The sequence below is a fragment of the Streptopelia decaocto genome, assembly GCF_964273445.1.
Source record: "Streptopelia decaocto genome assembly, chromosome: 1".
In the NCBI taxonomy this organism is placed as follows: domain Eukaryota; kingdom Metazoa; phylum Chordata; class Aves; order Columbiformes; family Columbidae; genus Streptopelia; species Streptopelia decaocto.
Window position 1 is genome coordinate 2524520 of NC_138663.1, and position 27210 is coordinate 2551729.

Here is a 27210-nt window from a genome sequence, read left to right on the forward strand (position 1 = left end):
AAAACTTGCCTGGCCCCTTCGTGGCTAAAGCCAGTGGTGTAACACAAGTGTTTCATGCTTTATGTGGACCTGGAAATGAGCTTTTACATTCATTTTCGTATTTCTGTAGGATAAGAAAGCCTGTATTAACCTGGGCAGTTTCTGGACACGCTGCTGGGGCTGCAGTTTTGGTCTCCTGGTCCAGACTGAGACCTGGCGTTGGAACAGGCTGCCCAGGGCAGTGCTGGAGTCACCATCCCCGGAGGGGTTTAAAAGACACATAGATGTGGTTCTTAGGGAGATGGTTTAGTGACAGGGCTGGGTTAACGGTTCGACTTGATGATCTTGAGGGTCTTCTGGATCCAAAACAATTCTATGATTCTAAGATGATGGTGAAAAGCAGGACTTGCACCCACAGAACATCTTTTCAAAATGTGGTCTGCAAAGAAATCAAACACCCACTCTATGTACTGCAGACCTGAACAAACAAAACGATCCAATTCCAGCTGGACAGGCCGAGTTTCCTAAACTTAGACCTTATATTAAAGCAACTGCAGTTCTACAAGTACCTGGTCAGTGGCTTAAGTATCGTCACGGAGGCCAAAGTCACTAAAGGCAGAAATTAAGAAGAAAAACTTCTAACAAGAAAAAAATCCCTTCCCTTTAATTACCATTAGCAATGCAGCATGACAGAGAGAGATAAACACACATGCACCTACACAAATAAGGAGCTTGGGAACACAAAGTAATTACTTTGATTTTTTTTTTACCCACCGACATTCAAAACTTATTAGTCTCAAGAAAGCACATATCAGCAAAAGACTGTCACCTCAGGCATAAATGAGGAATTTGTTTGTAATTCCTTTCCAGGAGGATATATCCCGATGTTAATGCAGAGTGGGAATGTGCTCTGGCCAAGTCTAACAGCCAAAACCTCTTCTTAAAAATGTTTATTCACATCTTCCTGAGCTTGTGTCCCTGGAAATGCGAATGCTGGTTTCTGCTGGCTGAGAAGTTCACTTCCATTGATTGTTTCACTAACACACCGAGAACCAAGCAAAGAAAGTCAATGAAGCCTTTCAGTTTTTCAGTCCATTTCCAGTTTAGGAAAATTGAATTAATCTCTTTACTCGGAGCAACTCAAGACATCCACATTCAGGCAACGAAAATCATTACAGAGGCCACTAAAACCTATATCTTTAAAGGTTACAGAGCGAAGATTAAAAGCGCCTCCGGGAAAAAGTGAAATGGCCGGTCAAAATAAACCCCTTGAGTCAACAGTGGAAAGCACGGGCAGGACCAGCACCTTACAGTACCTGCTGGTATTTTAATATGTTTTCTCTGCCATACAGAGCGATACTGGGGAAGAATGAATGCTACGTGATTTCACACATCACAGCGCGTTCGGTCATTAGGGATGTAGGAAATTACGGAATTAATTCAGCCCCGTAATCCAGTTAATACTGGATCAGAGGTTCTCCTGCCCCTCTGCTCTGCCCTGGGGAGACCACACCTGGAATCTTGTGTCCAGTTGTGGCCCCTCAGTTCCAGCAGGACAGGGAACTGCTGGAGAGAGTCCAGCGCAGGGCAACAAAGATGCTGAAGGGAGTGGAGCATCTCCCGTGTGAGGAAAGGCTGAGGGAGCTGGGGCTCTGGAGCTGGACAAGAGGAGACTGAGGGGTGACCTTATTCATGTTTACAGATACATAAAGGGTGAGTGTCAGGAGGATGGAGCCAGGCTCTTCTCAGTGACAACCAATGACAGGACAAGGGGTAATGGGTTCAAACTGGAACACAGGAGGTTCCACTTAAATTTGAGAAGAAACTTCTTCCCGGTGCAGGTGGCAGAGCCTGGCCCAGGCTGCCCAGGGAGGTTGTGGAGTCTCCTTCTCTGCAGACATTCCAACCCGCCTGGACACCTTCCTGTGTAACCTCATCTGGGTGTTCCTGCTCCATGGGGGGATTGCACTGGATGAGCTTTCCAGGTCCCTTCCAACCCCTGACATTCTGGGATTCTGTGCTACTGGGTGTAAAAACCTATCGAGGGCACTTACGCATTGATCTGCCCGCCCGTAAAATCACCCCGGACAGCACGGGATGTGCTCACCTTGCCTAGAGATAGACATCTGCCATGGATAATCCCACCATGGCTCCCCAACCCTCGTGAAAAAGTGACACCTTATTTCAAAGAAAATTTAAAGCAATTCAGAAAATCGCATTCTAACCATGCTCACTTCTTGCTACTTGCCGTAAAGGGAACCAAGGACAACCAGCTCCGATGGAGACGTGACTGCGGCGGACCCGTAGTTATAAAGCAAGTGCTCATCAGATCAACGGGTCAACGTGTGTACCTGAAAGTTAAACTCAGGCTTAAATGCTCTGTTGGGCTTGAGCGCATGTTCTTGGAGCTGCCATGGACTGTGTGTTTGCGAAATGCCTGGTGTGTGTTTTAATTACAAATCCCCTCCTTGAGGAATTTATAATCCATGCAGCACCGAAGGCAGGGGAGGGATGTGCTGCCATCACCCACTGGTTCAGCCACTTTCTTTCCATCTTCATGTGCTCAAGTGCTCTCATTACGCGAAAATTACTTAAGGACAAACACGAGAAATGTCATCCCTCACGAGTCAGGCTCTTTGCTTCCAAACATCTGGTATATCACCGTTAGGGCACTTTGGATGGTTTTATCCTAATGTGGAGAATCAGCAGTAGGCAAAGCATTTCCCAGACACACGCATGAATGGAAAAATCTGCTGCTCAGCAAAACTGAGAACAAAACTTGCCCGTCCTTAGGCTGGAGTGAGGCCAAATGGCCCAAAGATGGTGCTGGAAGAGCGGCGACTTCTGCTCCTCCTGCCTCGAGCGATCCCCTTCTTCACCCTTGATGTCTTATCCTAATTTAAGATAAAGTTCCATTTTCAGGAACATTATCATTTCAGAGCCTTTACAGCTCATTTCCCTGTTTGTTCCCTCTCCTTGGGTTGTGCCAGCACAGCTGTTTGCAAGGCCCGCTGTGAACCAGACCGGGGAGCTGATCCTGCCAAAAAAGAAAGGGAAAAAAATGGTACAAAAAAACCAAAACGTAGCCTTTTCCCCAAAAAACTGGATCGTTTCCCTGCTCTAATTTACTGTGTCGCATCAAGGCCTGCTGTGTAGAGGATGAGAGGAGGAAGGTGGTGTTTGCGGAGCTGTTGGCATCGTGGGGTACACAAAAACACAACCAGAAACGGTCTTTTGTTGTGTACTGACTACACGTTCTGCATAGCAAATAAAACACATTTTGGGGGTAGTTTTGCAGAGGAGGCAGGTAAAGGATCAAGCGCTGTGCTGGGGAGTATTTCAGACCTGCACAAAGCAGGGGTGTTCGGATCTACTCACATCCCATGTCCGGCAGGATGCCCAAAGATGGGAGAAACAAAACCCTTCCAGCAGCTGATGTAACTGATCCACTTTGGGTGTATTGACCATGCAGAAGGGGACAGGGCTGAAAGGACCCAGGTGACAGAAAAGTGGCCAGCGCACAACTCCAATACAGATTATTCTGGGAATACATTTACCATCTACAGTCACTGACAGTGAACTGAAAGGAATTTAAAGACATCAGACTTCAGCCAGAAGGTGCATTAAGTCCCCATCTCCAAACGTGCCAGGACACATCAGGATGCACAAAGAAGCCTGTTTTTGCGGTAAAGAAGAAATACCTGGAGGGGATCGCAGAATCACAGGATGGTTGGGGTTGGAAGGGACCTCTGGAGATCATCCAGTCCAACCCACCTGCTAACGCAGGGTCACCAGAGCAGATCACACAGGAAGGTGTCCAGGCGGGTTTGAATGTCTCAGAGAAGGAGACTCCACAACCTCTCTGGGCAGCCTGGGCCAGGCTCTGGCACCTCAAAGGAAAGAAGTTTCTCCTCATGTTCAGATGGACCCTCCTGTGCTTCAGTCTGTGCCCATTGCCCCTCATCCTGTTGTTGGGCACCACCGAACAGAGTCTGGTCCATCCTCTGACACCCACCCGGAGATATTTATGAACATTGATGAGATCCCCTCTCAGCTTCTCTTCTCCAGCTGAACAGCCCCAGCTCTCAGTCTCTCCTCATCACAAAGATGCTCCAGACCCCTCAGCATCTTTGTGTCCCACCACTGGACTCCCTCCAGTAATTCCTTGTCCTTCTTAAACTGGGGAGCCCAGAACTGGACATGGCTCGGTAAGAAAAGTGGAATTCCTGGTCTTGGGAAGGCTTCCCTTCCCAACTGACAAACCTGGGACAGCAAGAGATGGCTTCTGAGTCCTGGGGGAACACGGGATTCAGAGCGTGGGTCCTCCTAGCTCTGGTGAGATGAACTGAGAACCATTTTCAGGCTTCAAGACAGGGGTGTTGCTTTTTCTGTACATCTCAGCACCACGGGCTAGGGATTCACAGACAAAAACTGGACAAACTCCTCTAAAACACTCATGGACATAAAGCTTAGATCTGAATTCCACCAACTGCTTATCCTGGAGAACTGAGGAAGGGACAAGGAGAATGTTTTGGTTCCCAGCACTGCAAGGACATTGGGTCATGCATGAGAGTGAAAACAGACTATTTTGGTATGGATGTGGTAAGCAGAAACACTTGACCCATGGTGAAGTGGGAGCCATCTGCAATCTCCTGTCCTGGGCATCAAGATGAGCTACCTGGGAACGCTGCATTTTCCCGTGTTGTCTCCATAAATATCCATAAAGCTTCTGAGCCGGTTGGAGAAAACGAGACCTTTTCCAACACACGAGTGGTTGGTGGGGCTTGGTGTGGGGTACGCTGATCTGTAACATGTGTCAAGTGGATATTTTGACAGGAGACGTGATTCTCTTACTTTACCAGCTCAATTACCTCTCTGGTTTCTTCCTGCTCTGTTGTGACTGACCAGATGACTCACGTAGCCAACTGCGATATTTCCCTGTGAACCTCCATGGAGAAAAGCATAGCAGTGATTTAGGTTGCCCCAGATCAGGGTCATGCCTTCCAAAAACCTCTCTCATTTCTGTGCTGAGAAGCTGGGCACCTCCAGCAAAGGCCATGGACATGCTATGGCTTCCAGAAGTTCATGCAGGACTGGAGAAGCTGGAAGTTTTGAAAGTCTTGAGCAGGCACTTTGCTGTAAATGTACTGTAATGCAGGCAGAAACCCCAAGAAGTGATCTATGAAATAGAATCACAGAATCATTCTAGTTGGAAGAGACCCTCAAGATCATCGAGTCCAACCATAACCCAACACTGCCAAGCCCACCTCTAAACCATGTCTTGAAGAACCTCACCTACGTGTCATTTAAACCCCTCCAGGGATGGTGACTCCAGCACTGCCCTGGGCAGCCTGTTCCAATGCCCCACAGCCCTTTGGGGAAGAAATTGTTCCCCACATCCAACCTCAACCTCCCCTGGTGCAACTTGAGGCTGTTTCCTCTGCTCCTGGCGCTTGTTCCTGGGGAGCAGAGCCCGACCCCCCCTGGCTCCAAGCTCCTTTCAGGCAGTTCAGAGATCAGAAGGTCTCCCCTCAGCTCCTGTTCTCCAGCCGAACCCCCCAGGTCCCTCAGCCGCTCCCATCACACTTGTGCTCCAGCCCCTTCCCCTTCTCTCAACTCTTCTCTGAGCTGTTGTGAAATGTTGTGAAGGCAGAAATTGGTGCCCTACTAGAATTCATAGCAGCTGCAAATTTAACTGGAAATTAAACTACACGGATGGGTGATTTGTTCCAGTGTAATTTTAATGAGTCCGTAACAGGGCGGCTGTTTGGGATGCACGGGGCATCACCCAACAGCACCCGTCTGGTGAAGGACCGTTTGGGGACCCCTAAAGCACATGGGGGAAGCAAAAGGAGAAGGGGATGGGGGGGGCTCATCGAGCCAGAGGGGTGTTTTTAATCCTCTGTCGCTGAGATTTTTGGTTAATGCAGTGAAACCACTAATTACAGCTAATTAAACCTGCACTGAGATCAAAGCTCAGTGGAAACTACAGGGGGGAGAAAACGAAAGAGAAAAGAAAGGAAAAGAAAATACGGATTTTGTTGTAACCAAGTCCTTAATTGAAAACTAAAGCGGCTTTGTTAATTAAAAGCAGCCAAAACAAAATGAGGGCATGCTCCACAGATACACAACGTGAGTCCAGCGTCGTGGTGGAGATGACACGTCTTTCCCACGCTGTCAGCAACGAGAAGCTTTTATTCTAGAGCCTGTTCTGCTTCTGGCTCCTCTGCAGGGAAGGGTCTGCCCAGGATCTGTGCTGCAAAGTATTGGTGATTTTTACCTTCCATAGCACTCAGAATCTTGGGCTATAAAGTGAGGGGAGAGGAATTCCTGTAGACTAACACAATTGCAGATTTAATGAACAAGGAAGAGTTTTTCCCTTGAACACAGAGATGAGAGGGGGCGGCTCAGTGACCAGCTTGTCTACATCAGGATACTGATAAAAAACCAGGGTTCAATCTGTAGGGTTGTCTAGCCCTGACGAGACACTATAATATATATATTTGACAGCCATCTGCTGTCCCTGCCATGCAGAGAAAAAACCATTTCGTATGTGTTGAAATGCCACCTTCAATCCTGACAGCCATCAATAGCGACCGAACATCTGGGACACTGTCACAGCTATTTCACCATGGAAGTGGGAATGTGGAACCAAAAACCCTCACACCTGACCTGCAGGAGAGGTAACGAGTGAGGTCAACAGGGACCCAGGAGTCACCAGCTGCTCCTGGACCACAGTGAGAACTTGGCTGTTTGATTTTTTCTCTTGTGCCCACATCCCTCATGTCTGGGTTCACATATTATCCAGTTATTCTATGATTAATATTTCTGGGAACGTCAGCCCCCACTACAGTCTGCTCCTAACACAGGGGTAGAAGCCGAGGCTTTCAGGCAAGGAAGCTTTGAAACAGCAGGACTAAGAGTGTGTCCAACAACAGAAAGAACAGATCTGCCACACATGCAACCCCAGTTCAAACCCAATTTTACCTGCAGTGTCCTTTATCGTGATCTGCTCCACCTGCTTTACATCTCCGAAGTCAGCGGTGTCAAACTCATTTTCACCGGAGGCCACATCAGCCTGTGGTTGCCTTCAAAGGGCCAAATGACCATGAGTCACCAATGTGCCCTTGTGGCCAAGAGGCCAATGGTACCTGGGGTCTGTTAGGAAAAGTGTGACCAGCAGGTCAGGGAGGTTGTTCCTCCCCCTCTTCTCTGCCCTGGGGAGGCCACATCTGGAGTTCGGTGTCCAGTTCTGGGCTCCTCAGTTTAAGAAGGACAAGGAATTACTGGAGGGAGTCCAGTGGTGGGACACAAAGATGCTGAGGGGTCTGGAGCATCTTTCTGACGAGGAGACACTGAGAGAGCTGGGGCTGTTGAGCTGGAGAAGAGAAGCTGAGAGGGGATCTCATCAATGGTTATAAATATCTCCAGGGTGGGTGTCAGAGGATGGACCAGACTCTGTTCAGTGGTGCCCAACGACAGGATGAGGGGCAACAGGCACAGACTGAAGCACAGGAGGGTCCATCTGAACATGAGGAGAAACTTCTGTCCTTTGAGGTGCCAGAGCCTGGCCCAGGCTGCCCAGAGAGGTTGTGGAGTCTCCTTCTCTGAGACATTCAAACCCACCTGGACACCTTCCTGTGTGATCTGCTCTGGTGACCCTGCGTTAGCAGGTGGGTTGGACTGGATGATCTCCAGAGGTCCCTTCCAACCTCAACCATCCTGTGATTCCGTGAATGTAATTTTAGCACTATATAAATGTAACTACTCCTACATTTATACATCCCTGAAATTACCTTTGGCCCTTTGAAGGCAACCGCGAGGCTGATGTGGCCCCAGTGACGATGAGTTTGCCAGCCCTGTTCTAAGTGCTGTGCACGAGTTACAGCGCCTGGTACCCAAGTTGTCTACTCAACTGATGTGGGTTTTACTCAAACTGAATAATGTTAAATGCCCCAAGTTTTCTCCTGGCTTGAGTGCAGCCCCAAGAGATAACACCTGAGACACCCTTTTCATCCAGTTCTGAACCACAAAAGACAGGAGCATTGCAGAGGCACCGGAGAGCAGCAGAGCACTTTGCCACTGAAGGAGGGAGATCGAGGTGAGGATCCATCGGATCTGGGGCTCAACATGCACAATCCAAGCACCAAGAGCAGCTTCCATTGACCAGCTCCATCCTCAGGCAACACGAGCACACAGGTATCAAACACAACCTGCTGCTTCTGTATCTCTCAAGAAAGGAATCGGAAAGAGAAATAACATTTGGCAATGAAAAGGATTTATTTCAGAGTGCTGGGCTGTCTGAGGAATTCCTAATGCATATTGTCTCCCCCTTCCCTCGCAGCACCCAGTAGATGGCAGCAAGTTATTGCTTATTGGTCCTGCCTGGGCCAGCCATGTGTGGTAGGCAAGAGGCACAAATCTCTCCTGCTCCTTTATAATCAAACAAAAAAACCCTCCGCTTGTCAGTCATAGCAGGAGAGGAGCCCTCAATGCCGAGCACCCGAACCAGAACTGCACTCCGAAATCAAACACCCGCTGAAATCCCACCACTGCGGTTTGGGGATTGGTCCCAGTGGTGTTTTCCAGCTCTCCCCATGCAAGAATCGGAGCTGGATGGGACAACCCTGGCATCTCCATGGGTGTTTGTGCTGGAAGTCACGGGTCTGATCACACAGGAAAATTGTAGCGTGAGGGCATTTCTGCTTCTAGTCACTGACTGAGCTACTGCTAAACCCAGAGGCTCTAAATCCACTTTGCTGCTGTGATTCACTCAAGCTTACAAGCAAAACCGGAGTGTTTATGTGGTGCTGAGGCAGATCTGCTGCTTCCCAAACCCACGCTAGACCCTTCCCATCTCACCGTGTGGCTCCACATAGACACAGAATCATAGAATCACAGGATGGTTTGGGTTGGAAGGACCATAAAGCTCCCCCAGTTCCCACCCTGCCATGAGCAGGGACATCTTCACCAGCTCAGGTTGCTCAGAGCCCCGTCCAGCCTGGCCTGGGATGTCTCCAGGGATGGTTCAGCCACCACCTCTCTGGCCAACCTGGGCCAGGCTCTCACCACCCTCAGGGCCAACAATTCCTTCCTCATGTCCAGCCTGAATCTCCCTCCTTTAGTTTAAAACCATCACCCCTTGTCCTATCACAACAGGCCCTGCTCAAAAGTCTGTCCCCATCTTTCTTATGGGTCCCTTTTAAGTACAGAAAGGCCGCACTAAGGTCTCCCTGGAGCTTCTGTTCTCCAGCTGAACACCCCAGCTCTCCCAGCCTGTCCTCCCAGCAGAGCTGTTCCAGCCTCGCATCATTTAATCCCACAATGGTCCTTGCAGCTCCGCACTGGAACAGCAGCAGCAGGAAAACCTCCGATCTAACTCACAGGTCTACAGACACCTCTGGTTCTCTGTGCTGGAAACCCTTTAAGCGAGGAAGGACACTTTCAGGTGAGCAGCACCACTGAAAAACCTTTAACTTAGAGGTCAAAATGACATTGTGCTGTATGAAATGTTCACATTTCATCACTGGTCTCTACCTGCCCCTTGCAACCACCTCAATTAACTTCCAAAAATGGGGCAATTTTATCCCTGCTGTGTGTCTGAGAAAGGAGGTTGTTTTTTTTTTTTTTTTCAATGAAAAATGAACATTTAAGAGTTGAATGATATTTTATTTAAGGATAAGTCTGTAGCAGAAACCTAACTCTGCCTGTGATTAAATCTCTGTATAAAGATGCCAGTGGAATTTTGGGTGAGGATGGAGAGGGAGTAGGAAAGGAGGCAGAAGGGAAAAGATCCGCAATCCAAATTTGAAGCTGAATTGTATCCCTCCAACAGCATAAAACTAATTCAGGGTTGGAAACTTCCAAAATTTGGACGTATTTAGAAAGTACGCTAAGTCCCAGACTTTGCAGAGTGTGCATAGGTGTTACACATAAGAAGAAAACACTGCTTTTTCTTTAACAGAGTAGTGGCTGCCCTAATGGCTGACTGCACTTCTGCTGGCCTAGATACCAAACACACATTTAAGGGAAAAACCTATTAATATTTGCAGGAAATGTAGCAAATGCTACAAATCCTTTTGTGACACCTCAGCAGTCAGAACCGGCTTATTTTCCCCTTTCTCCTGTCGGAAGAGAAACTCCTTGCTCGAGCTCGCACGTTTTCCAATGGAAACGTGCTCCGTCTCTGCTTCGTGATGCTCTGCGGAGAATTTCCCAACCTCGCTCTACCTTGAACTGAGAATCTCAAAGCAAAACGCATTTGAAAGACGTTTTCCCCCTGCTATAGTGCTGCTCCCAAAGCAGCAAATCCTGCAGGTTACAGATCTTTGGAAAAAACGTGGTTTTAACAGCAAGAGTCTCACCAGAACCAGCGAGTGTTACATGGGTTAAGATTTTCTGCTGTGAATCCTCTATATGATTTTGGCTTCAGAGGAGAAATATCTTCCCTCTCCAGCTTCCCTGGTTGGGTTTTCTGCTGCCGAAGAGAAGAACGGGGATGCCCAGCGCTCTTTGAGGCCCACAGAAAGCCTTGAAGAATATACCGAAAGTGAAAAATAAACCCCAAACCAATCAAAAGCACGACAGCCAGGAAAATGCTGAAAGACCTTTCTCAAATAGTCCGGTCTTTCCAATAAACTTGAGCACATCGAACTTGAAATGCGTTTACTTTCAGCAAGGAACGACCCAGGACCTGTTCCATAATTAAAACGTAATGTGCAAGGAGTGATGCACCGATAGTTAATTATGGCTGATTGCCTCTTGAACCCCGAGTCTCACGCTTTCACAAAGAAATCAAGAGGATGAGGGAGCAATGGGGGCAGCGAACTGATTGTCCAGGGGAAGCATGAACCAGTTGGCTTCAGATGAGGCTGAGCTCAAACCTGGAGGGCAAAGAGCTCTCTAAAAGCCTGAGAAAAGCTATTTTTCTGTGTGTGGGGAAAAAAACACCCCCAAAACCACCCAAAAAGCACCACGTATTTTGTCTTTCCCACTTCAGAAATATTTTCTCCCATTAGGATCACCCAGGTCCCTGGATAAGCGAGGCAGGGTAGGAATTATCCCCAGTTACCAGGGGGTGCAGCGGGGAAGGAAGAGAACCAGTATTTCTCCATCAGCTCTGCCACTGCTCCCGTACACCAAATAACCACTTGCTCTCCATTTCTCGTCTTTAAAAAATCAAAACTGATAGTTAGCTACTGCGCAAAGCATTTACGGATTCCTATATGAGCAATATCACAGAAGTGCAAATCACTTTTATCCTACGTTGATATTATTTTATGCTTTCTGGGGGTGAACTGTTATGTTTATTTTATAGTTTGAATAGACCTTGGTAACCGGAGTCCCTGGGGTGACATGAGAACTTGCTCGGGTAATTGTAAATTCAGGTGAGCAGGGCAGGGTTTCGATGCACGAGATGCCTCGCTTATCTAAAAGGAGAATCTGGTTAATACGCATTCAGGAGTCATCTGAAGAAGAAAAGCATAAAATATACTCTCCAGATCACAGAAATCTGCCCCGACAGAAAGAAAGAAGCGTTGCAGTCATGAAAGCTAAAAACAAATGTTGTTGAGTTTATATTAGGGGAAGAAATCGGCATCCCGGGTACCACAAAACCACTGATGCTGCTGCGCAGAAAGCTCAGGTATCTCTATAGAGCTCCACAGCTGTTGATGATAATACCAATGGTGCAGGAGAAAATCTATTTGCCATGTAACTCATAGATGAAGAAATCTGGTGTATGTGTGTTTCATAGAATAGTATGGGTTGGAAAGGACCTGCAAAGGTCATCTAGTCCAACCCCTGCCATGAGCATCTTCAACTAGAGCAGGTTTGATGTGAAAACTGCTGCTCTGGAGCATCACCCACTGAGCAAGGTTGGGAGTGGGGAACACGTTCCCACCTCACCCTTCCCTTCAAACTCCACGTCGAATTGTGCAGAGCTACGAATCGGAGCTCCACAGATATTCAACCCCGCGCCAGCTTCCAGCAGCACTTGGTCAGCGTTGCATTATTTGGGTGCCAGTTGCTGTCAGCACATGCTCAAGCGCTTGTTCTGCCTGCCAAAAAACTGGGCTAATTTATTTCACATTTCAACAGATCGGGGAAAAAAAATCATTAAAAAAAGGAAAGATTGAATTTGGGAACTCTATTCCTTGAAGAGTTAGTAATGGATCTTTCTCTCTCTCTCTCCCTCCTCCAAGCGTCCGCATTCATAACTTCTCCATGCCAATGTTATTATGAAGAAACTAATTCAATAATGAGATCATTCCCCATGTGGGAGCCCAAGTAAATGAGGCACTCAGTCATACCTACTCTCCCTCATCGGAGGGAATCACGTTTCTCTCGTAATTCAGCCTCCAAGAGCGATGGCCAAACGATGACACCAGCTATTTCCAGTGTTTGTGGTGGGTCATATCCGAGTGCCACGCAAAACTCTGTCATTTCATCTACGTGCCTTAATTTGCGAGTTCCAGACTCTTCCTTTGGCTGTTTCTTGGGCTCAGCTGCCTGTTGCTGAACCAGCTACTGCCACAGAGGATCACCCAGTACAGGCCCATGTGCAATTTAGTCTTGGCCTACATTACCACTTAGCTTACTACTTAAATACTCCTTCTTTAGTGAATAAAGCAGAAAGATTGGTGAGAAACTTGCAGGGGATCTATCGTGTCCAGTTTTGGTTTTGTTTTGCTATTACTTCTAGTTTAAGAGCAACGGAACATTTGGCATCCCTGAGGTTCACACACACTGTTCCTGTGAGCTGATCCAAGTTTAAGCCTTCAACAAATCAAAGTATTACTTATCTGGGCATGAATCCAGGCCCCAGATTCATCCAGTTTAAATTCCACACAAGACCTATACCTAGAAGCTTCTCCTTGCCTGAGTTTTAGTTTCAAGAGAACCACACCAACAAGAAGCCCCAGATGCTTTGGTAGAACCTCTACTTTGAGCTCAAGTAACGCCCAAGCTCATGCTGAGCTCAAGTGACCCATGTTGCTCCGAATGTTGCTCAACAAGAGGGAAAGTGAATATTAGCATTAATGTTTTACGATCAACATGTCTACGTTTTTAACTTGACATCCATCCAGTTGCAAGCACGAATGGTGAAACTTTTTGGAAGTAGCTACCTCTGTACATGTGGACATCAAAATAATAACGAACACAACATGGGGCTTCCTGCTCACCTTGCGAAGTCCAGGTCGGCCTCACGTGACATGGTGATGTTCGTCAGGTTCTGCTGAAGGATGAAGATGTTCCTACACATTTTCTTGATGCCAGATTCACTGATACGCTTGAAGTAGTGGGCGCCGTTGATGAGAATGCAGGAGATCAGGTGGCCCAAACCTGCACAGGTGAGGAAGACATTTAGTGACAATAATTCATCATAAACCCCATGAATCAGCACTGTTGAGTGGTACATGTGAACCAGAACACAAGACACACTGGACTGGATGTGGAAACAGCCCTCAATAGCATAGAATCATAGAATGGTTTGGGTTGGAAGGGACCTTAAAGATCATCAAGTTTCAATCCCCTGCCATGGGCAGGGTCACCTTCACCCAGACCAGGTTGCTCAGAGCCCCATCCAACCTGGTCTTGAACATTTGCAGGGATGGGGCATCCACAGCTTCTCTGGGCAGCGCATCCCAGGGTCTCACCACCCTCATGGGGAAGAAATATCTTCCCTGTGCATTTTTGGAGGACTTTCCTCAAGGTTTCCTTCTTTAGTAAAAGCACAAAATGGCCCTTAAACACTACAACAACTCCAAGTTGCATAATTATAGCCACTGATATTTCCAGGGCATTTCAAGGTTTATAATCAGGTTTTGTGTAATGTCCCTTTCTGTCTGGGCAGAGCAATGGACCACTATTGCTCCTACAAAATGATATTAGAGTATTTTAATGTTACCAAGGGTGGTATTTTTCCCTGGTAAACTCATGGTCTGCGAGAGCAGGAATGAGCCACATTTCAATGCACTTGATGTGCAGCCTCTCTCTGATCAGTCTTGAGCAGTTTCTTGAGTGATGAGTGATGTCTTCATCTTTCCCGCTGAAGGACATAATCAGCTGCTAAAAGTCACTGCCACCCCCAAAATGACGTATCCAGTCATGTTGCATTGCAAATAGCAAAAACCCAGCCAAATCCGCTCAGTACGCAGATCTGTACAAGACTAGATATCAATTAAAAGTCTGAATTAAGAAAATATGTTCATGTATACGCAACCAGCGTGAGGTATTTGTAAATCCCAAAACCAGGCTTAAGAGGTGCCTGCGTTTCATAAAGACCTGTGTATCAACTTCAACCTCATGGCTTAGCAAGATGCGAGTGGTCCCCAAGGCTCTGTGTGGAGCCATTTGACTCGCCTCGAACAGACATGGTAAACCTGAGCTGTAAGGGCAGCTCTACAATGTAAAATCACAGAACCATTTTGGTTAAGAGACCCTCAAGATCATTGAGTCCAACCATAACTCAGCGCTGGCACTACCCCACGTCCCTGAGAACTTCATCTCCATGTCTGCTCAACCCCTCCAGGGATGGTGACTCCACCACTGCCCTGGGCAGCCTGTTCCAATGCCCAACAACCCCCTCCATGAAGAAATTTTTCCTAATATCCAATCTAAACCTTCCTTGGCACAATTTGAGGCCCTCCCCTCTCATCCTGTTGCTTGTTCCTTGGGAAAAGAGACCAACACCCTCCATGCGACAACCTCCTTTCAGGTAGTTGTGCAGGTGATCACTCAGTTTGCCACAGATTCACACAGCTCAGAAAACTTCTGATTAAAAAATGCTCCACCAGGAGCTACATCTTATCTAGAACCAGTAAGTAGTGGCCAAACTAAGGGCAGCCAGGCTGGGAAACCTTCATCCCTGCTGACTTATTGTACTGGGCAACGGGTGCATCTCCAGTCCCCACCTTCTTCTGACTTTGAACAATGACCACAGAGGACACGTATCCTGGTGCGCAGGCAACAGCGCTGTGCATCAGCACCACAAGTAAATAGAGGGGAGATGAACCAAGACGTGACTTATGTTCTCCAAAGTAATCACGACAGATGAGACATCAGAAGAGCTAATGTTCTCTAAATTTAATTTTAGAAATGGGATGGCTACACTTTGGATAGGAACTGCTCCGTAACAGAGATGTGCTCATAATATGTACACAGGCCCTACGGCTTCCTGAGGGAAAACTGTCCTGCACGTACATCAACTTACTGCTTTCCTCCTCAGCATGGGCCTGATGCTCCTACTCAGCCAGATACACTCAGAAATGGTGCGGAGGCAACAGGGTTTTTGAGTAGCCTGTGTTTCTATGGGTCTTGCTTATCAATCTGCTGTAGGTGGCAACGGTACCACAGGCTGCCTTACCCCCCAGAAGAACAGTGTTGAGTTTTGGGATGAGAACGAAAAAATCATTTCGTAAGAACCAACTTAACCAAACTTGAATGGCTGACCTTCAAAGATGTACTGGAACTTGTGCTGCTGGAGGCTGGCGCTCATGGCCTCCTCAATAGCACTGATGTCCTTATTGAGCCGGACGACGAGGGGGTCGTAGTCCATGCTCTCCACATTGGCGACGATGGCATAGTTCCCTTGTTTGGCCAGTGGGATCAGGTAGTGGAAGCAATGAACTCTGCGAGAGAGGAGAGAGAGATGTTACAACGCAACAATATCTTTGTCAATGATCTGGATGAGGGGATCAAGTTCACCCTTAGTGAGTTTGCAGATGACGTCAAGCTGGGTGGGAGTGTTGATCTGCTGAGGGCAGGAGGCTCCACAGAGGGAGCTGGATTGATGGGCTGAGGCCAATTGTCTGAGGGTCACCAAGGCCAAGTGCCGGGTCCTGCACTTGGGTCACAACAACCCCATGGACGCTGCAGGCTGGGGAAGAGCGGCTGGAAAAGGACCCGGGGGTGTCGGTGACAGTGGCTGAACATGAACCAGCGTGTGCCCAGGTGGCCAAGAGGCCACCAGCATCCTGGCTGGTACCAGCACTGGTGTGGCCAGCAGGCCCAGGGCAGTGACCGTCCCTGTGCTGGGACCTGGGGAGGCCAAACCGCAAATCCTGGGGCAGCTCTGGGCCCCTCACGCCAAGAAAGGCCTTGAGGTGCTGGAGCGAGTGGAGAGAAGGGAATGGAGCTGATGAGGGGCTGGAGCACAAGTGTGATGGGAGTGGCTGAGGGACCTGGGGGTTCAGCTGGAGAACAGGAGCTGAGGGGAGACCTTCTGATCTCTGAACTGCCTGAAAGGAGCTTGGAGCCAGGGGGGTTGGGCTCTGCTCCACAGGAACAAGCGCCAGGAGCAGAGGAAACGGCCTCAAGTTGCGCCAGGGGAGGTTGAGGTTGGATATGAGTAAAAAATAACAATAGTTCTAAGAAATGCATGGTTATGTCTCTATTAAACACATCATCCTCTCAACATTGCCCCACCTTGAGAGGTGAATACGACAGACACTTCATTAACAGATCTGACCTACATCATCCCAGTAATTCCTTGTCCTTCTCAAACTGGGGCGCCCAGAACTGGACGCAGAACTCTACGATCGGAATGTTCCAACATATTTTCCTTTAAGGAAGGAGATATAAACCCACGGAGCAGGTTCTCAGTGATCACTGTCCTCAGGTCATGCCCACACGGTGCTGGAAGAGAAGTCAACACCGAGCTGGTGCCAACCTGCATCTGGCAAAGCTGTGAATGGATGGGGGGCCCTAAAGGAGGAGAAAGACGAGGGGATAATTGTGTCATCTCGAATCTGCTTTGCTGTTCGCTGGGTTTTCTTAGGCTGCACCTGCAACAGCAAGAGGCCGGTAGATTCCAAGATTCTTTACAAATGTGCTGTGATACCGGTTTAAAGCACAGTGAGTGAATATATGTTGGAAACGGCACAAATCCGGGGAGCTCGTGTAGGAGTCACAGAGAAACCTGCTAGTAACAGACATCAGGGATTGGGATTTTTCTGTCGCTGCAGGTGGCTGCAAATGCAGAGTGATGAATATGTGGAAGCTCCCACCTCGCTGGGGATTTTCCTGGTTGTTTGCATCTCTTTTTCTCAATTCTTTCCCCCACTTCACAGAGCAACACACTTTGGTGTATTTACAACACCGAACTGTTAGAAGCACTCGAGGAGGTGGGCAATGGTCTGCTCTAAAATGACAGCTTTTTTTCCTGAATTACATTTGCACTTATTTCTGTTTAACCCGAGTGTGATGGAAAACCACAGAGGGCTGAGGCCAGAAACCCATTTAAGCTGGTGCCCAATCCACGAGTCCAGGTTAGCTCAGGCATCACCTCCCATTACACCGCAGCTGGAAAGCTGCTCCATTTCCATACCTTAACAATCTTTCCCTCGAATCCTTCAAGCCCCAGCTCATCTGGCCTGCAATCAAGTGGCCAGCAGATGATGGATAGCAGGTTGAAAGGCTGCTGACAATAACTAATGTGTATTTTTTTCTTTGTTAAAGCCACGTACTGACTTCATCAGAGCTCTGCCAATGTACACAAGGACACAATACGGCTCAGGATGTGTCAGGGCAGAACAAACTGATGGTCCATCAAGTCTCATCGCCCGTCTCTGACATCCACTTATATTTGATGCTTCAGAGGAAAGAGAAGCAATGAAAATACACCTGGCCGATACAATGCATAAGGGAAAAATGTCTTCCCAGCCCCAGAGTGGGCAGCTGGCAGCCTGAAGAAAGGGATTTGCTGCCTTTGATCTTTGCATGTGAAGTCAGAGACATCATAAAATGATCCATCCCTTTAAAAAACAATCCAGCTGGTCTCCCAGTTCCTGTTACTATTTGAAAAAGCAGTAAGAAAAGCTCCAAAGCGCAGTGGCTAATAAATATGCGGACGCCTGTTAGACTATTAAAACATCATTATGCGGTTTTCTAAGGATAAAGCCCCTGAAAAACCATTCTTCCTAGTGTCTGACACATAAAACAGACCTCCCTGGGAAGTTCCACTTTCAGTATCCTGCCTCTATCCACGGTGATGGGAGATCTGGCATTTCTGGACTGAGCTTTGATGCTATACCAGGAAAATATATGTCTTGGGTGCCATAATATGTGCTCTGGACACAATCTTAACCTAAAACCTCCCGAGCTGAGCCAAAATCCATGAACTCAAGGCTCCTACCTGACTTCCAGATGCAGAACCAGGAGGCAGCGATCAGCCATCTCTTGAAAAGACCTGGCCAGCTCACTCAGGGTTTGCAGGATCTGTTCGGACGCGGGAAGGTGTTCCACACTGGTGTGGCTGTCCTGGCCAGAAGACACGGCTGGGAAAGAAAACAGCATGCATTTATGATTTACTTCATCAATACTGCTCAGCTTTAGCAACCACAGCACCTTGTCCGCTTCCATCCTAAACATGCGTATTCTCTCCCACCTTTGGCTGAGCAATAATTAGGGTGTGTACGAAGCAACAAACTGCTTTTGGAATTGATTAAGCTCCAAAGTGAACCTGAGGGGTTTAATCAACCACCAGAAAGCATTTGCTTGGGAAGATAGTGCTCTGTGATGAGTATTTCTGCAGCTGCAAAATCCCAGAATATTTATCTTGCTCTGCTTGGAGTTAGAAAATCGCTGCTCGGGACCCACAGTGTGGCAGTGACAGGAACGATGCTCCTTTTTGGTCTCCTTAGACTTCTTTACCTGTCCCTACCCCTTCAGAGGCATCGAGAAGGCTTTCTTCATTATTTTTAATAAAACACAGCTCTTAGGCAGTAAAGCAATTAAAAAGCAGGCAACAGGTATGAGCTGGTCCTGGACCAACCGTTTCCTCCCCACTGAGACCTCTTCAAAAAACCACCTCGAGTTTATCCCGACCACAAGAGCATCGTCTTTTGGAGAAGTGTCAATAACTCTGCAGCCGTCATCCCTTATATATTCTCACAGTACCTGAACCTTCTCCCCTGCAACACAAATCGCCGCCACTCGAGCTAAAGAAGCAGCTTCACTAACGAGAGTAACATGCTGTTATCACATACTCCGCCCTAATTAGAGGAAGAGTGTCCCAAATATCCGAGTTCAAGTCCTTGCTCAAGCAGCACTTTAGAAACGACTTCCTGCATCGGATGATTAGCAATGTTTGAAATCAGCTTAGAAAACTTCCACTTGAATTAAATAATGGGATTGCAAGGGATCTTCTGGATCATCAAGTCCAGTCCCCCCAAGCCCTCGTGTCCCACAGCCTTGAGTATAAACTTGTGTGCCACATTTAGATTTCTGCCCTTGTTGGCTGCTTCAAAACCTGACCTCTCTAGCAGTAAAACTCAAGTTTGGGATCAAATTTCCAGCCTAAACTTACTCAGCGATGTTTTATATTTGGTTCAAACATTGAACATCATGAACATCAAACATTCAAACATTGAACATGCCTTATGGAGCTCTCCATCCCTGGCATCGCTCTTCATAGACTAGTTCAGATTGGAAGAGACATTCAAAGCTCCCCCAGATCCCCCCCTGCCATGAGCAGGGACATCTTCAGCAGCTCAGGTTGCTCAGAGCCCCGTCCAGCCTGGCCTGGGATGTCTCCAGGGATGGTTCAGCCACCACCTCTCTGGGAACCTGGGCCAGGCTCTCACCACCCTCATTGTAAGAAATTTCTTCCTCATGTCTGGCCTGAATCTCCCTCTTTCAGTTTAAAACCAACACCCCTTGTCCTATCGCAACAGGCCCTGCTCAAATGTCTGTCCACATCTTTCTTATTGAAGCCTTTAAGTCTGGAAAGGCCACACTAAGCTCTCCCCGGAGCTTCTCTTCTCCAGCTGAACACCCCAACTCTCTCAGCCTGCACAGAATCATTTAGATTGGAAAAGACTTGTAGATCACGGAGTCCAACCGTTAACCCAACGCTGCCAACTCCACCTCTAAACCATGTCCCTGAGAACTTCATCTCTGTGTCTGTTCAACCCCTCCAGGGATGGTGACCCCAGCACTGCCCTGGGCAGCCTGTTCCAATGCCCCACATCTCTCTACCCCTTCTACTTTCAATTAATTTGGCTTTGAAAACATCTTCTCTGTTCTCGCACTAACGTTCATTACACGATAAACACTCAACCGCACACCAACGCAGCTCCGCACAGGAAGGGTTTGTACATCACCCAGGAACTGTTGACAAGAAATGTTCATTTTGATGGAGACTGATTGAGTAAATGTCACTTGCCACTGTTTGTACAGCCAAGGACCTGCTTTGAAAGAGGACCCTCAACAGGGCTTTGGATTCGCTCCTAAAATTAAAAACACCTCCAGATCCACTCTGAAAAAATAAAATAAAATGAGGAGATAAAAAGCCCCAATCTACTTCGCACAAAACATATGGAAATGGAGGTAAATACACCAGACAGAACTGTACAATTAAAGGAGTGTAACAAAGCAAAAGGAAAAGCTTGTACATAGCAAAATGCCTAATTACGCATCTAAATGTACTGTGAATTACAAGAGAGAAAACCATCGATGTAAATTAAAATATGGCTCCTGGAAGTCGCCTCCTTCCGCAACTCCTCCCATCACCGTAATATTTATGAGGTTTCTTTTTAATGGAGAGTTATGGTAGAGAAATTCAGAGCCTGGCAAATACTGCTGAAAATAATGAACTGGCCTGGAGTGTAAGAGAAATAAAGAGGGAATGGGATTAACAAGGATGTCCCTTGCACACCCCAACACGTCTCCAAGCTTCTCCCTGCTCATTGAGGTCTCTCCCACAAAGAAGATTAAATTATCAGCGAGGGGGGGATGGGTTTATTTACCCAGCCTCTAATTTCCAGATAACGGTGTTACGAGGTGACTCTGGGAAGCGATTTTGGAAGAGCTGTTTGTCCAGCTGCCACCCACCCTTTGTCTCCGAGACCTCCAAGTGACATCTGTTTCCCTTGAGGGTGACGCGGCTTTTAGATCACGCAGGTCTGGGGGTGCTTATCTGGTCACAGGAGAAAGCAGGAAGCCTCACTTTTATTATGGAGGATAAAACCCCCATATTTTAGCAGTTCTGGGGCTGCAGCCTCGGGTTCGATCGTGCCAGCTCGCTCCGGCAATGCCTCCCTGCAAGAGGCGGAGATGGATGGACCCATCATCTGAAACGCAAGAGTCAGCTCATTTCTGCAGCGGAGAGATACACGCACCATTTTTCTACCCTCCAGAATTCATTTACAGCAATTTAAGTGAAGCTGTAATTATATTTGTCAGTGGAGATAAGAGGAGGAGGGAGACGGTGACAATCTGCTCCTTATTTAAAGGCAGAGCCCTGAAGTCCTGTCTGTGGGGAGGAGTGTTTGGTGCTGGCTTGGGGGATGATGAGCAATTTTTCCCATGCACAATGAGGACACTCAAGTGTACTTTTGCTATTTGAGACCAAAGGAAGCCTTTCAGAGCCCATCAATTTTCCTTTCTCCTTCTTCAGGCATCCAGAAAAGACCATTTCACAGCCAATGAGAAAATCCCATTTCTTTAAGTCTCACTCAAGACAGTTTTACTCCATCATCCTCGGCAACATGAACCCACAGAAAGAGCTGTAGCAGCAAAAAATAAGCAGAGCCTAAATTATTAACGGGCATTGAATAAAAAATGGAATTTGGAGCTGGCTTTGCAGTTGGTCGGTCCTTTGGGCAAAGGGTGACCTTGCATTGCATGGACATTCAACCCACTAGAGCACAATCTGAGCTGTTTAAAGAGGCAGATACAGAATGTCCTGAGTCGGAAGGGACCCATAGGGACCGAGTCCAAATCATGTCCCTGCCTAGGAAAACCCCAAAATTCACACCGTGTGTCTGAGGCCGTTGTCCAGTCTCTTCTTGATCACTGTCAGCTTGGGGCCGTGACACCTCCCTGGGGAGCCTGTTCAGTGTCCAGCACCTCTGGGTGAAGAACCTTTTCCTCATGTCCAACCTCACCCTCTCCTGGCACATCTTCTGCCATTCCCTCAGGTCTTAAACTGAAATCCTGGAAAAGCCAACTAGCAGATCAGCAGCCATCCACTTCTTACCCTCCTCTTCCTTCATAAGCCATTTACACCAAGTTGAACATGAGCCTTTCTGTCCACTTAAAAAGTGGCTGGGTAAGAAGCAGCCAACACCTTGCTCCATCAGCCCTCATTATCTTGTAGCCTAAACAGATGAAATTCATTTACTTTAAGTGATCTCCAAGTGCAAGGTCCTGCACCTGTGTCAGGGTGACTCCTGGTATCAACCCAGGCTGGGGATGGAGGGACGGGGAGCAGCCCCCAGGAGAAGGAATTGGGGTGCTGGAGGGTGAAAGATGGGACAGGAGGCAGCAACGTGCGCTTGCAGCCCAGAAACCAACCGTATCCTGGGCTGTGTGACCAGCAGCGTGGGCAGCAGGTCAGGGAGGATCCTGCCCCTCTGCCCCGCTCTGGTGAGACCCCCCTGCAGTGCTGGTCCAGCTCTGGGTCCTCAGCACAGGACACACATGGAGCTGCTGGAGAGGGGCCAGAGGAGCCACAGGAACGATCCGAGGCTGGAACAGCTCTGCTGGGGACAGGTGAGAGAGTTGGGGTGTTCAGCTGGAGAACAGAAGCTCCAGGGAGACCTTAGTGCGGCCCCTTTGGACTTCAAAGGGGCTGAGAAGAAAGATGGGGACAGACTTTTGAGCAGGGCCTGTTGTGATAGGACGAGGGGTGATGGTTTTAAACTGAAAGAGGGAGATTCAGGCTGGACATGAGGAAGAAATTGTTGGCCCTGAGGGTGGTGAGAGCCTGGCCCAGGTTGGGCAGAGAGGTGGTGGATGAACCATCCCTGGAGACATCCCAGGCCAGGCTGGACGGGGCTCTGAGCAACCTGAGCTGGTGAAGATGTCCCTGCTCATGGCAGGGGGGGCACGGGGGGACCTTTGAGGGTCCCTTCAACCCAAACTATTCGATGATCCTCCCGTGATGCCAGGTAACAGTTACGGTTTTGTTGGGATTTCTTCTAGCTCGCTGTAAGCACAGCCCAGATCTCTCCCTCCAAGGAGAAGCAACGTCTCATTCCAGCAAACCTGAGAAAAATAAACTTAACACACTCGTTGTCACCAATGATTTCAATCATTTTACATTTCAATGCAACGCCGGTGCCTCTTGACAGATTGTGCCTTGTAAATCGATGGATGTAAATTACCAGACCTGCGGAATATTAAACAAAACCCGCCGCGTTGCCCATAAACAAACCTCTGTAACCAATCAAGGTCTACAACAGCGCGTCCTGCCCGCTCCCTGCTTGAGCAGAGCGACTGCTAACGGCTTTGAATGATTTAATGGGAGAAAACAAATCAATCGGAGGTTGCGGGCTCTGCCTCGGCCCCGGTGCAACTCGAACCTGAGAAATAAACCTGCAACATGCTCAGGTTTTATACAGCACCGCACGCATTCGCTTTACAGTGGAAAGGGAAAAGAAATTTTACAACTCCGTTGGGGAAAAGAGAACGTCTTGTTTGGAAAAGAGATGCGGCGTGAAACGCTCGCGGTGCCCCACAGGCAACATTAGGAACCCGTTCACAGATTTGAAAATGTTAATTTCTTTACTCCCTTCCTTTCCAGAAGAGGAAACTACAAAATAATTGCAAATACACACACGGAAAAGGAAATTTTTTACGGGTTATGTGCTGGACTTTGCCTTTAGAAACTCCAGGTTGACTCTTCTCTCTGCTGGAGACTTTTCTGGGGAATCTCATGCTCTACCTTCTCTTTTTATGCTTTAGTTCCCAGCATGTAAACCTGAATAAAGTCTTATATATTTTTTTTAATCCATTCCTGCCATTCAAGCTGACTCTGAGCTCTGCACATCTCCTGCTCCCACAGCTTTTAGCATCACGAGGGGATGATGCCGCAGGGAGGCAAAAACGCTACTCTAACACCCCCAAGCAAGAATATCTGGTTATTTGAAGGAAAAAGGCTGGGAAGAATTCGATATGTGATTACGTGGGGTTTTTTAAAGGAGATACAGTAGGGCAGCACATCAGACACAACATGAAGGACTTATTTTGGCGAGATTTCTGAAGGAAGACATATACCAGGAGACCTCCGCCTTCTGAAGCCAAACAGCACGATGAAGGTAATATGTTTTTAAATATGTCACCACTAAAAACACACCTCTCTTAAGCCATGGTCTGGCAATGTGGGCCAGAGCTGGGTGAAGAAAAGCTGCCGCTGTGGTGATGCTGGGGAGCAGGGGCTTTGTGGGGGGACTGGAACGTTGCTGAGATGCCCACAGCCCCACCGAAAGGTGACACAAGTCGCGTGGGGCATCTCCTCCACATAACTGTATGGAGACGTCTGCATTCGGCCGCAGGAGCCGGGACTTAGGTTAGAACTTGCTGGAGATTAAAAAGCCTAAATAACCAAAGAGAACCAGACAAAGCCAATCAACTCAAATAATTTTCTCTCCATGGGAATAATTACCAGGGGCTCTCAAGCCACTTTTCTTTTTTGTGGTTACACATCGTTCCTCCCGCTTTGATCCCTTATCGCTTTCGAGATGCTGTCTCCATCTAATTTAGAGTGTGAGCTCTCCGAGGAGCAGGGGCCTTCTCTTTTTATCCTCTTGCAAAGTGCTCTGCACACCTGTGGTGCTTGAGAAATAATGAACAACAACAACTATATGCAACCCATATGGCCACTTGGACCGGTTTCTGGCTGCAGGAGTGTTGTTTGAAGCTCTGAAGCACAGATCACTCAATGCCTACCTCTAAATTGGTCTGTTTGGGGATCTCAGAGCTGTAGCTTTATAGAAAAGAACGGGAACAAGCCATAAAATCTGGAACTGGATTTTGATTCTCCTAAAGTTCGTGAGATTCGTTTCAGAACTGCGGGAATTCAGGAACCAAAGCATGATTTGGGGTTTGACATCCTCCCTTTTCCTTGTCAGAAGTCCTTTGGGCCTCTTAGATATGGCTGAATACTTCAAATATTTATGCAGGTATTGCTGCATTGCTCATTTTTACATAAATTGTTCTCTTTATAGATTTTAAATATAGAGAAAAAAGTAAGTAAGAGCAATGACATCTCCCAAGACTTCCAAGATCATCGTCATAGAATGATATGCATTGGAATTGACCTCTAAAGGTCATCTAGTCCAATCTGGCATGTAACATTGTGCTTTTCCAGCTGTCTTCTTCACATAGGCTCCAAACCAAAGGCTGTTCTCCAGCCCATGCAGATGGCCAGGCCGGTGGCCTTGAACACCAGTGCTCTGATCTTCACTTCCACAACGATGGGTAAGATCAACTCTTGACACCAAGATGAGCTTGTCTCTACAGATGCTTGTTTCTACAAACACTTCTTACTATGGACAAGTTTGGGAGCTCATGAGCAGAGGTGACGATAGTCAGCGCCTATCTAAGCCAAGCCCACTCTCCCACGCGATGGTCACAACCGTCCTTCTTGAGCCTGACCTCTGCAAAACCCTGAGATGGGAACAACATTTACCACTCACACACGGGCTGAGCGCAGGGTTGAACATATCGATCGACAGAGAAATGCGCGAGAGGACAGAGATTCTTGCTAAAACAAAACAAATACCAAGAAAGGGCATATTTAAGAGGTCGGGACTATTCAAACAAGAGATGGAAGGATGGAATTAGCTAAATACTCAGCGCTGGCCTGGCTCACCTTTTACTGGGGTCAATGGCAAAGCCACTCACCGGTGCTGAAGCAGCAAAGTTATGCCAACACTTAAAGGACAAGGAGAACTAAAGAGGAAAGCAAGCTCAGGGAGAGCTTCTCATTAATATTACTCATAGCAAATTTTTACTAATGAATCCTGGTCTCTAGTAGAGGCAACCAGGACTGTAGGGGAAGATACTTAAGGAAGGGATCTTCCCTTGCAAATCAGAGAATGGTTTTGGTTGGAAAAGACCCTCAAGATCACAGAATCCAACCATTAACCCAACTGTGGTACTAAACCATGTCCCTGAGAACCTCATCTCCGTCTGTTCAACCCTCCAGGGATGGTGACTCCACCACTGCCCTGGGCAGCCTGTTCCAATGCCTGAAAACTCTTTTGGTGAAGAAATTATTCCAATGTCCAATCTAAACCTCCCCTGGCGCAACTTGGGGCCATTTCCTCTCATCCTATCACTTGTTCCTTGGGAGAAGAGACCAACACCCTCAATGCTACAACCTCCTTGAGGTTCTGATGTGGATGGCGAAAGAAGAACTTGTGCCTAAAACCTGGGAAAAACAAGATGAAACTGAAGGCTGGCACTGAGATCTTCCTTCCATGCATCTCTGACCTTCACCCCATGTTAAAATTCAAGCGTAGGAGAGAGGATGAGGCAGCTGCGCTGGAAAAAAGCATCACGACCTCATTTGCGATGAGCGGTGATAAGCAGGCCGGGCTGCGGTCCCCATCAGTTCAGTAAACACTAATGATGAGGAGAGCACAGACTGTCACCGGTGATAAAGAACAGGCTAAACACTCTATTAGTTTTTCATTTTGTGAATTAATGCTTTTTATGGCGTGTGTACACTCGCTAGTTAATGAATTGTCTCGTTAGAGCTGCCTGCGGAGCTCCTCGTCTGCCTCTGCTGGCAGGCATAAATCTCACAAGAAAATCAGCACTTTTAACAAGGCAATAACTCCTCGAAAAGTGGTGTGTTTTCCATTACTTTCTAAATGTGCGGCCTCTGGAAAGGGATTATCAAAAGTGTCCCTGAGCAAGAGAGGGAAAGGCACAAAGTGCGGTGGGAGGTTCTACCTCCATCGTACGGAACTCACCGGAAGGTTTGGTGCCTCAACGCTCGTCTTTACGCACTTTGCATCCGAGGTTGGAAAAGGCTGGAATAAAACCCAACACCTTTTGGTTCATTTACAAAAATTCTGAAAAGCAGGGTTTTTTTTCACCAAAGGAAGGGAAATTGTGCAGGTGCCATGAAGAGCAGCAGAGCTCCCACAGTTGAAGACTTTCAACATGGAAGGATCTCTTTGGTAAGTCCAGGTTTGCTGTTCCAGTGCTTCTCAACTATGAAAACTCCCCTGTATTAAATTTTGCTGTTTTCAATAATTTATAATGTAACTTTCCTCTTCCTACCCCTCTCAGAAATGTTAATTCTTGGGCTGGATTCTATTAGCTCAGAAACAACTTGGTAAAAACCCATTCATCTGATTTTGAGTTATGAAAAGAATTTGTTGTCCTTTCAGTGTTTCGCACGGTTCTCGGTGTTTGATTAATTAAAACCAGCCAGGTGCCTCACCTAATTTTCATTAAAAACGGCAAAGTCACAGCTCCAGTGAAGTCAAC

General features: G+C 47.5%; 1 protein-coding gene across 1 annotated transcript in view; it reads right to left on the bottom strand.

Annotated features, from left to right (window-relative positions):
- The window catches only part of EXOC4 (exocyst complex component 4), a 422037-nt gene that overhangs the window by 19241 nt on the left and 375586 nt on the right, over positions 1–27210 (bottom strand). Inside the window, exons 15-17 of the mRNA XM_082075021.1 lie at positions 18116–18257; positions 15433–15611; positions 13164–13323 (exon numbers count right to left, since the gene is read on the bottom strand). Of these exons, the coding sequence (XP_081931147.1) occupies positions 13164–13323; positions 15433–15611; positions 18116–18257 (481 nt within the window). The remainder of the gene's footprint in view (positions 1–13163; positions 13324–15432; positions 15612–18115; positions 18258–27210) is intronic.